An 11794-nucleotide genomic window follows, 5' to 3' on the forward strand; every position below is an offset into this window, starting at 1 on the left:
GGCTTAGACTGATATTTTTCAGGGTTTGCATCAATTTAAGTGGGTTGTGCAGGAATTTGTTAGTTTTCAGGTGAAATAATTGGCCTGTTCAGTGACTTTATGTTTCAAACTGTCATGAAATAATTCTTCCAAATAGGAATTGTCTGAAGAAAAGTTAAGATGCACTTTATTTCTGTGTGTCACAGTTATCAGTAGTCTGTTATCAAAGGCACTGATTTGCATTTGAGATATAAAAACTAGTTTTTAATACCTTGTCTCAATTTTACTTCTCACAGGTGCAAAATTTTTTCTTACTTGCACTTGCCATTGCTAAAACCTCTGGTCTTTTTAACATAAAAAAAACGCACAGTGACCTCTGAGCATTTTGAAAAATAAAATATGCATATCTTGCTTAATACCATTTCTAATTTACCACTTTTCTTGTTTTTCAGGAGCTTGAAGAAATCCGCAAGTGTGGAATGAAAAACTTCCGTAACATCCAGGTTGATGAAGCTAATTTATTGACCTGGCAAGGGCTTATTGTTCCTGTGAGTAAAAACTATGCCTTATTGTAATGAGCTTTAAAACAAAATAAGTATTGTTTAGATCTCATCACTCCACCGTTCAGTAGAGCTGCTGATGACCATTAGATAACTTTTTGCACCCTGACAAGAATGTTCTTTATTAATAGAAAACTTGGCTTTCAGAGTTGTGGGTTTGTTCAGAAGCATGTTGTCTCCAAATACAGTGTAAATTTACAGAGATGATACTGCAGCACCTGAAACATACTCTGGGCAGCAAAGGTGCTCCTGGGTTGAATTCTTGTCTCTCTTCAGACATCCTGCAAAATATTGGGCAAATCGTGTAATCTTCCTGCCGTATTTTATTTGAGTGTCCTCTGTGTTTTCTCTTAGCAAAGTCTGATGATGTTAATAGGTGTTTCTTATAACTAGTCTGAAGAAATAGCCCTGTATAACTGAAACGTGTTCTAGATGTCTCTGATCAATACCTGCCCGGGTGCTTCATAACCATAGGCTTGGTCTGACCCACGGCTGCAGCTGACGAGGGCTGCAGATTGGTGATGGCACTGGGTTACTTGGGAGAGGTGTTGGAAGGGGGAAGCACTTCAGGTTTGTAGCTTGTTACATTAAGCTTAAAGTTCAAAATCTACATCACTGTAAGAGAAAAAAAACCCTTAGGTATGAAGTATTTTATTCACTCAATAGAATTTTTTTTTTAACCAACTGATTTATTCCTAAGATAAAATTGAGTATTGGGAAAAGGATGCAAGGAAAAGGTCTGAATTTTCAGAGGTGAGCTTTTAAAAAGAAAATCTCTAGGCATTAATTAATGCCAAACCCACCACCACCACTTCAGTTTTTTGAAAGCAGTACAATCCTTTAAGAGAATGTTTACTAGAAGTAGATAGCCACTGTATTAGTCAAATCAAGAGGGATTCGTTGCTAAGGGGAAAGCAGGGCATCTAGTATGTTGAATTCCTTAGCTGAAAGTCACTCGGATTTTCACCTCCTGTATTTTCCACTGCCATGGCCTGTGCTCCCTCCATTCCAGGAGCTGCTTTGGTAAGTCTGCAGCGATAGAGGCTGTGCCACTAAGACATCAGTTCTGCTTCTCCTTGGGTGCTACAGGAAAGGTCGCCCAACCAGCGTAAATCAGTCCTTTTAGTGCAAGCCCCTGAGCCATGCCTCTGCGTGGTTAGTGGGAATTCACGTTCCTGCAGTCGGATTGCACAGGCTGTGATCACGGCTAGGCCTCTGCACTTCAAATGCTGTAGAATACAGTTCGTTTACTGTTATATCTGCAAGTGTTTCCTGGAGTGGTTGTGTGTACTGTTGCAAATAAAGCAAGTGGGATTTTACATTAAAAATTTGACAGATCTGAGAAACAACAATGCACTTCAATAAGCCGCTCTGGTATTTGCAGTTTGTGCGTGACAGTTTACTGCTCTGATAATACCTTGAATCATTGTAAGGTTGGTAAATATGACTAATAAAGCAAAACACTTGTTAAGTTTTTGTTGATGTACCCTATTTTATTCTTGGGAGCAACTGTTAGTTTTTAAGAGTGCTCAATTGGGAAGCAAATGGAAGGTAGTTTGTCAAATTCTTTTCCTGTTCTAAACTGTAGGAAAAGGTAGTTCATGCACTGTGTGTAGAAAAGGTGCACTGGCTGATTTCCACATCAAAACAAGACTGTCTGCTCCAGCTCCTTGCTCTTGTAAGAGGTGCTGTTGGTGTACCATGAATTTCATTTCCCTTAATCCAAATTGCTTGCTCTGATCAAACTTCTGCAGAGTAAAAATACTCCAGGTGAATATGAGTTGCGTTTGTCGCTTGCGTTTCAGTATTTATAATTCTGCTTCTCTCCATTGTCAGTGTCAGAATAAATATAACAAATAATTAGAAACTAATTGCTTGAATAGTCTTTTGCCTACTTAAAATGTGAGCGATTCTTTACATACATTTTTGATTCAATTTATTGGTGAGTTCTAGTGAAGAACTGTTCTGACTGAGAGTCAAGCAGAAAAGGGACATTTTTAAGCCAGGTCAGTTCCTGTCTCAGTTCACTGAACATCCTCATAAATTGCAGCATGCGACAGAGGCAAGAGCAAGTGAGCTGTGGGGGGAGAGGGCACTAAGTGCTTTAGTTGTCACCATCCCCAGAAGTTACCTGTTAAACTTCCAAAGCTTTTGGGATTGCTTGGATAAAAAGGATTTTAAAGCCGATCTAGATACCTCTTCCTTCAACCGCAGAAATTGTGCCATATTTCTTAGAAACGCACAACCAGACTTCTCCTTCTAGGTGACATGGAAATTAAATGTTTTCTGTTGAATAATATTTTAATAGGGCTCCCCACCCCAAAATACTTGTAAACCTTTTTTAACTTCTGTTTCCTGATTGCAGGGAACAGTTGGGTTGCTAATGAAGAATGTGTATGATTATACTTTACACCAACTGGAAATTCTTATCCTTTGATTCTTGTTCCCAGCGTGTTTGGAAACACTCCATGCCATAGCTACTGTTTTCAGTAGCTGTGCAGAATGTGCAGTAGCTTTCAATGTAGCAGTGGTTTATTTTTCTTCTGCGGTTAGTACTTGAAGCAGTATCAATAGTCTAACGGGTTTTCTAAATTGAGATTCTGGGCATTGTTTTCAGTTTCAGCATGAAGAACTGCTTTGCTTACTTCACGGTTCTCTCATCACGCTCCTTCAAAAATGATCTGATAGAGTGGGAGCTAAAACTGCATACAAATCCAGGATGTTCTCATCGGCAGACACCCTGAAGATCTATCTTTAGTACCAATGAGCGCTCAGCAGATTTTTGTGTAGTCAGCACAGAAACATTCTCAGAGCATAGAGGGAAATCTGACAAATCACATTTCTTTGCTGTTTGTACCGCCATGTTGAGAGACACGTAAAGTAACTAGATTTAGAGAAACCTGTTTTCCTTGTCAGGCTTCCTGTTTGTGTCTTGGAAAGGGTTTACAATGGTTTTTTGAACAACAAAGTTGGGAATTACTTATTAGGTAGAACCTTGAGTCTGGAGTAAACAGCAGAAGCGTCAGCCAACTTCAGAACAGTGGTGACTTGCTTTCTCCAGGGTAAATACAAGTGTAGAGGTTGTATTGCCACTTTCTTAACAAAGAGTTTTTAACATTTCCTAGCACTTAGACATGGTGGTATGTGTTGGGATAAAGGGCCTTTGAAAGAGATTATTTGATAGATGGAAGTCTGGAGCGTGCTTCTTCTGAATTGCATCCATTAGAATATGCAGATCCTTGACATTCTGCCTTCTTGTTGCAGGACAATCCTCCGTATGACAAAGGAGCCTTCAGAATCGAAATAAACTTCCCAGCAGAATATCCATTCAAACCTCCTAAGATTACGTTTAAAACAAAGATCTATCACCCTAACATCGATGAAAAGGGGCAGGTTTGTCTGCCAGTAATTAGTGCTGAAAACTGGAAGCCAGCAACCAAAACTGACCAAGGTAGGACTCCATGTGGAGAGAGAACTGGCTGTCGATAAACTTTGCATAATGTTTAAACTTAAAGCTAATGGTGTTCCAGCTTGTCAGCTGGTCACTGCTCTTTATGGCACGTTCGTTGTCATAAGGTGTGTGTCACAAATCACGTGTTGTGATCCCAGTGTGCAACTCCTTTGGAATCCGTCACGGGGACGTAAGGTGATGAGACTGACACGTGGCATTTCTACCTCCAGGAAGCCATAAAACTTCTCCTGAATGAAGAGTTCATTAAGGTGGTGTCCTCAGCTACTGAAATTCTGGTGGTAGTTTGTGGAGGGGTTATTTTGTGTTTCTTTTTAAACAGTGAATTTATAGTCCAGAGGTGTTCGGTACCTTCCTGGATGTTTGAAAGAAAGGGCCGAGAACCTCAGGGCTTTGTGTGTTTTATAATCTCTGCCACGTGGTTCAGTGATTAGAACATACGGGTTGAAATATCTAGGGAGTCATAAACAAAACCTGAAATCATAACACAAACTGACTCCTAGTCCTTAAAAGATCAGTGCTGCGAGGCTTACTGCCTGTAGTGGCTTTGGGTAAAAATTGGAGTATTTTAAGGAAAAGTTTCTCTGAGTTCTGTGGCAGCCTGCTAGTGTGATCTGAGTAGGTTTTTTCTGTTGTTGTTGCTTCCGTTAGTGGTTAGGGTGAGAATTTAATGTTTTCTGGCAGGTAAGGGTTAGTTTGTTAGTAAGCATTTATTGCTGTACATATGGAAAGAGGAAACATCCTTGCAAAACCTGTGTATTTCTTAATATCATTAATGCAAACAAGCAGCAGTTCAGTCCAGTGCCAGAGCTTCAGTGACACTGAAGCTTCTTGCTTTGTAGGAGAAAATATTTCCTTCTTCCAGAGTCCTCTTTTAAGATGGTTTTCACTTGAACTTTGTTCCTCCTAGTAAACAATGCTGTATTAAGATTTCTTTTCTTCTGTATACTTCTGTATGCTAATAAAACTCCTTACAGTTTGCATGATCTTTCCCCAAAGGCAAAATAGGAAAATTCCTGTAGTTGTGTTGGAAAAGATCAAGGAGTTGAATGTTGGGGAAAGAGGAGGTGGCAGCAAAAAACTTGTCAAACTCAAATAGGTCACTGAAGATCTTATGATCTGTTGTTGATTCATCCCAGGTTAAACAGGACAGAGACCCCTGGGAAAGGTGAAATGGAAACAATGTGTAGAAGGTTTCTGTTAACACTTAGGAGTTGTTTTTAATCTTTACCAGCCTTCCCTAGTTACGTAAAGGAAAAACGTGTCTCTACCGAGCTTGAAATGCAAGTTGGCATTAGTTGGAACTATGGAAGCAATCATTTGCGTGCAGGAAATAATCTCTCCCTGCGAAGTAGCAATTCCCTTCTTATCTGAGAGAGTGAATAAAAACTGTGCTAAAACCAGAATTTGGATCAAACCGAGGGTACCAAAATACTGCAAATCTCTCCATTTCTCTTGTTTTGGGGTCTTTTGTGCTTTTAATGCTTTCTTCAAGAAGTTGTTTTAGTGTCAGTAGTTACTCCATCATGGTATGAACCTCCAACACCACTATTACAGCGCAGCTTAAGTGTCTGTTCCTTTCTCTCCAGAACTCCTGCACTGAAAATTAAACTTCACTCTGTTGGCTGCGCAGGCCTTTCTCAGGGAAATAACGCAGCACTACTAGTACCTCATCAAAGAGATTGCGTTCAATCAGTCAGCTGGCAAGAGAGTGGAAAGATTAGATGTATCATAAATCATTAACTCACCTGTCATGTACTAAACATGCATCTTACTGCTGTATTCTTCATTAATTTATGCTTAATATTAAAACAGACTGTGACGGTACCATTTTAGAATGCTGCAGTTATTGAGGCACTCTTGTCAGACTACTCCATTTTTTTTTCTGGCTTGTGTTAAATAAGTTTAATAACACAGTAACGCTTTCTGTGTAGTGTTTTACCGAGTGAAAAGGGATCGTCACGGGCAGTACTGATGCTAGTTCCATATGTAGTCATTAATGCGATGACAGTTGTCACAAGCCCAGCACTGGGCAGTTCCTGTGCAGTAAGCTAATACCAATTCTACATTCCTGAGATGGTTTGTTCAGTATAAACTCTTATTCGTGCTAAGAAATGTTCCCGCTTAGTGATACAGCCACCAGCGTATTTCTCTGAGTTTTGAGGATCTTCGTTCCCCGTTCCTATCAGGTGGGGGAGGAAAGCGGTATGAGCATGAAAAGACTGATGCTCTGAAAGAAGCTGCTCTGCTATTCCAGCATCTAACAGAGTGATAAGTGTTGGAAGAACTTTCACTGCAAAACCAGTCAGACTGCTCAGCAGCAGTTTCAGAACAACTGACAGACATGTTGCGCTTCCAGCACACGTAGCTGAGTTGTGGAGCGCCCTGTGCTGGATGGTGTTGGAGTTCTGCGTGAGCGCAGGAGGCAGCTGGCTCTAGTGTGCAGGGCAGGAAGTTAACAGTCTTTTGCTACCCTTGCCTGAAAAACTCCTGCGGTGCTGCTTTGTGTCCCTGTGGGTAGCCCAAACTTACCTCAAAGGGAATATTGGTGTCATACGGTGAAATGCTGCTGCTTCTGTGTCCCCAGTGGCTGTGGCCTTGCCTGGTTACACATACACCTTTTAGTGGGTGGATATGAGAAATCCTGGTTGTTGTGACCGATTAGCTTTAAATGGTCAAGAGAATGCATACGAGGAGTATGCAGCACTGAATGTCACTGCAGTACACAAGGTTCACGGCCGAAGTGTCAAGTACAGTTCAGTTATTTTAAGAATGACATTTCCTTTGACAGTGACGGGAACGTTGATGACACGGCTGTAAACAGTGGGTGAAAGGCGTGTTGCGGTTCTTACCCATTTGTTGCCTGGTATATCTCTGCTATGGAGATATTTGGCAGCTTAGAGTAAAGGGAAGAGTTATCCCCTGTTTCTAGGGGAAGGAAGAGTCGTAGAAGAATAAAGCTGGAAAAAAAGTTCCTAAAGGCAGGCACAGTTACAGCTGCATCCCTGTGACGGGTGTTAGGGGAAAATGTTTCACGGTGGAAATTCCATCTTTACCCAACCTCTTTTAGATGGCCTTGCCTGTGAAACGGAGTTTCTTAGCCACTGGAGGTTATTTCAGGTAGGATGCCAGTGACACAGGAAATAATTTGTAGTGCGCTTTGGTCTCTGTTGAAGTTGATTTTGTTTACAAGTGGGATTTTCTGGTGTTCACTCAGTCATTGAACTAATCTTGGCGTGTTGCGATAGTTCATCCGTGCTCTGCTCTTGGAAAGACTCTCGATTTATGGGGATGTATTTAAATGCAGTTAAAGCTCTTTTCTGGCTGGGGAATTTTGCATACTTTTGGATTTGTAGCAATTAACCATCTTGGTCTCTGACAGTGTTCGTACTTCTTTTGACAGTAATCCAGTCCCTCATAGCACTGGTGAATGATCCACAGCCCGAGCACCCCCTGCGGGCTGACCTAGCTGAAGAATACTCTAAGGACCGTAAAAAATTCTGTAAGAATGCTGAAGAGTTTACAAAGAAATATGGTGAAAAGCGACCAGTGGACTAAAATCTGACACAATTGATGTCAGCAACGTACGCTAGAAGATCGGAGCAGTGCATTTGAGACACCCCGTAAAGCAGGACTCTATGGAAAATTGACAAGTGCCACCTTTCGGTGTTAACTTGTGGCTGATACTAACTTTCTACAGTTTTCTTAATCAAAAGTGGGCTAGGTAACCTGTAAAGAAAGGATTAAAATTTAAGATGTTCTAGTTCTGCTTTCTTTGTTTAAAAATCACTGCTTCAATATACTTTAAAGTATGCTGTTTTCTTTTTCTTGTCAGAATTTATCAAAAATATCTTAGACTTATATTCTGCCCTTAAATTGAAAAGGTTGTGGCTGTCATTTCTTATTTTTCCCTGCAGTTCCCACTATCTTGAGTTCACTTAATTCTTCATTGAATTTTATCCCCCTCCTCAAACTGATGTCTTAGGAAAAACCATCCCAGTTCTGGCAGAGAATGATTGAGTGTTTGGCAGTTTTGTTTACTTTCCTTTTTAAATGTTGCACTGTGCTTTGTGGGACTTGTTGCAAGTTCCCCTTAACTTCAGTTTGTAACATAATAAACAAAAAACAAACAAACCCCACAAACCCAATCAGAAACAATGTCCAGGTCTCATGTAAATCTGGCTGATGTTACCACAAAATGTTTATTAAACGGGGAAACCCAAGTTTCTGTGTGTGTCATTGAATTAAAATATGGCTCATGTCCTGCTTTTGGAAAACTTTGGAAAAAAATTTCTGTAGCAAACGAGTAGTGGTTACAAGCTTCTTTCACTGCTGTTCTTAATACCTCTGCAGAGCAGCGAGGGAAACGTGCACAGGACAACATTGCCGCCAGCTGGGAAGAGACTCAGAAACTGGGAACCAGGAGGTACCAAAGCGATAAACTGGTTTTTGAGATAAAATTTGGTATTTCAGAAATGTTAATTTTGAATTCAAGTACTGAATCTGACAGCACTTCTGGCCAGCTTAGAACACTTTTCCATCAGAATGCGTGAGAAAACATCTGTGTTTTATGGGATGGCACTTGTGCCACTTTCCCGCCGAATTCCTGTACAGTTCCTGCTGGACATAGTGTGAGGGTGGGCTTAAGCAATAACCTGTAACCGAGTACGCTTCACCACCGCTGCTCCCGTGCTGAACCCACACCGGTGAGATGATTAGCGAGTACCTCAAGTGTCATTGTAACGTAATCACAGAGCTGTTCTCCCGTTGCTGCGGGGCACACCTGCGCCTGCTGAAGGAAGCTGTTTCTGTTTGGGACGGAGCATCCTTTGCTGTGTCTCCTCGCTCTTCTCCTGGCTGCCTGTCTTGCTTCCCCACTCTAAAGTGTGATCATGGCTCCACAGTCAAACTGCCACACAATCAAACTGCCGCCTCCTCCTGCCTGTCCAGCTGGGTGTGTTCCTGAGCAAACCCGTTTACCTCCGGGAACCCACAGGGATCTGGGAGCACGTAGCATTTCGATGTGCAGGAGCTGAGTTAGAAAATCCCTTGCTCCCAGGTGTGTCTGCACTCCTGAATTGGTTTAGCACAGCCTCTGCCTTTGCGACCTTTCAGAACTAGTGTGTCAAGCGGTGGGTCTCTTTGGTTTTAATGTCTTGTATATTCGCTCTTTCTTCACTCATCCCTCTCCTCTGGCTTTCATTTCTGATCCAGTGTAAAAAATGACAGCCCAGTACCTCACCTCTGAAAGTAATTTTTTTTATAAGTTAGGGAGCTCAGACATTTTATGTTTAAGTGTTCTTAGACGGATTCTTTGGCAGGTAAATAAAATTAAACCACATTCACCTTATTTACAGAAACTTGCATTTCTAAGTGTTTTCAGGCTTGTGAGAGCACAGTCTGTTACCAAATTCTCACATTTTTGTGTCTCCATTTGCAGGAAGCTAGTACTCATTTTGTTTCATTCACTGTCACTCGGATTCATAATAAAATAATGCCAAATTATCTGTCAAACTCAAGTGTGTAACTTTCGCGTCACGCGAGTCGCTGTACCTCTTGATCGCATCTGTTAGCATGGGAACTTGCCACTCTGAATTTCCTTCTTGTTTAAAACAAAGCTGTAGCACTAGTTTGCTGCCCTCGTTACTACTCGATAGTTCACGTGCTGGTTGTAAGCCTCGCCGGTCAGAGGCTGCGATTGTCCGCTGCAGCGTGACTTGGATGCCGTGGAAAGGGAACAGGAAGGGCTGTGTAATTCGAGGAACTGCAGCCGATTTGCGCAGGGCACAGCAGTGCTACACCAGCTATTCCCATTTCATCTGCAGCAGTCGCAGAGAAGACAGATACTGCTGTCAGTTCTCTTGGTGTGTTCCTCAGTTCAATTTCTAAACTACGAGAAGTGGGACGTGAGTGGTGGCTTTTGTAGGCAGCCCTCTGGAAAAGGAGATAAAGACTGTACTGCATGGTGGAAGTCTGAGGAGAAAAAAATTGAGGTGGGAAGTTCTATGTTAACTCAGGAAATCACACTCTTGTTCCTCTGGTTCCCTGAGCCACGCAGAATTCTGAACATGCAGTTTAATATCCAAAATAAAAACAACGCCTCGGTGAAAGGACACCCAGGAGTACTGGTATAGGCTTTCTGCAATTCCATTCTGCTATCCTAATAAAAGTTGCTCTCAAAGGCTTTGTGGCATGGTTTTATTTTCAGAGAGATTTGGGGCTTAGACCTTTTCTGAAATATCCTGGTACAGTGGCCGTCGTAGGTAGTGCTCTGGGTGTTTTTCACTTGAACTCAGTGCTGTCTTTAAAGCTTTTGTAGAACCTCTGGGAAACTTCCTTAGCTCTGTACCCTGTTCCCTGTTGGATGTGTGTTTGTAGTTCTTTATTAATTTCTCTACTTAAAGCTCTCTTGCATTTAAAAGAAACTTTGGGGGTTAATGCTGTTCATTTAAAAATAGGGAACATGCAAAATACTTGTTTGTTTGTCTGTTTGCAGTGCAGAACCTGCTTGGGTAAGCCAGCTGGCGGCTTGTCAGGGTTCCCCAAACAGAAAACGGGCACAACAGTCAACGGGCGTGTGACGTCCTGACGGTTGAGCTCAGAGCGAATTCGTCGGTGAGAATAGGGAGCAATTTAAAGGTTAGAAATAAGGTTAAACAATGTCCACCAAAATACAGTCACGAGGCAAAAAGCTGAGCTCTGCTGTTCAACAGCCGGTGTTGCTGTCAGGCGTATCCCTGCACGGGAGTAAAGTATCGTGAGTCACTAGATGGCACTGGCGGGTCCAGCTGCGCGGAGGAGCTGCAGCTCTGCCATCTGGGGGGTTTTGTTCGCTCTGGCCAAGCAGCAGGAAAATTCTGCCGTCGAACACCAGTGGACAAGCATCAGGAGTCAAGTCATTCTAGAAGTAACACTGCTCGCAGCTGGCTCGGCTGCATGGCACAGCCCTTACGTGATACAGAGGATGGGTTTTTAAAAACAAACCCGTCAGATACCAAGTTAATTCTGTGACAGTAATTTAGGAAAGAACCCAGAAGGATATTTTCTAAAGCATCCTTGATGTTGTTTTCATGTCTGTACAGAACAAAAACGTCCTTGGATGTTTTATAGGGAAGGTCAGACAGTTCCCAATAACGAGAGAGAGACGTGTCCTTCCAGCACTCGGCAGGCAGGGCCGGGAAGAGCAGACAGGCGAGGGGGTTGTTTGCTCTCCAGCTGTAACTAAAACCAAAAGCCTCCTGAAGCATTACAGTAGAAAAAGGCCTGAGTTTATTTTTCACTAAAAGAATGATGACCATATTGACATTTTTAATATTAAACAAATGGTTAGCCAGAAGTGATTACATAAAATAGACCACTTTTGTGCAGAAAATGAGCATGAACAACCTAAAATATTTTTCCCATGTGAACCATTACATGTGAGAGACAGGGCTACAGTGAAGAACGCTGTTGAACATATCGGTATTACTAGGGCTTGTCGACGGCTGAATGCTTTGAGGGCAGGAATAAAAACGGACAAGCAGAAGGACCTTCTCCTCTTGTTTCTCACTGGTGCACGGCTGTCCCACGCGTTACTCACGAGAGGCAGGGCAGGAGCAGTTGCTGGCAAGCTCCTGTATGCAGCAGTTACTGAAATAGCAGATGGGTCAACAGTTGCTATTCTTGAAAAGTCATCCAGGAAAAAAAAAGAAAGAAAAGGCTCTCTGAAGGGGCTGTGGCTGCTGTCACTTTCCTACAGTGGCTCTGTGCCGGGGGGCAATGTAACTAGGAAGAGCCAGAATTCCTG

General features: G+C 42.2%; 1 protein-coding gene across 1 annotated transcript; it reads left to right on the forward strand.

The window, feature by feature from the left end:
- The first annotated feature begins 434 nt into the window (after positions 1–434).
- On the forward strand, positions 435–8231 carry UBE2L3 (ubiquitin-conjugating enzyme E2L 3). The gene is made up of 3 exons (XM_010135317.1): positions 435–527; positions 3804–3990; positions 7412–8231. Exons 1-3 carry the CDS (start codon positions 459–461, stop codon positions 7564–7566), a joined length of 411 nt encoding a protein of 136 aa, XP_010133619.1. The 5' UTR covers positions 435–458; the 3' UTR covers positions 7567–8231.
- The last annotated feature ends 3563 nt before the right edge of the window (positions 8232–11794 follow it).

This window comes from Buceros rhinoceros, unplaced genomic scaffold (genome assembly GCF_000710305.1).
Source record: "Buceros rhinoceros silvestris isolate BGI_N320 unplaced genomic scaffold, ASM71030v1 scaffold45894, whole genome shotgun sequence".
Classification (NCBI taxonomy): Eukaryota; Metazoa; Chordata; class Aves; order Bucerotiformes; family Bucerotidae; genus Buceros; species Buceros rhinoceros.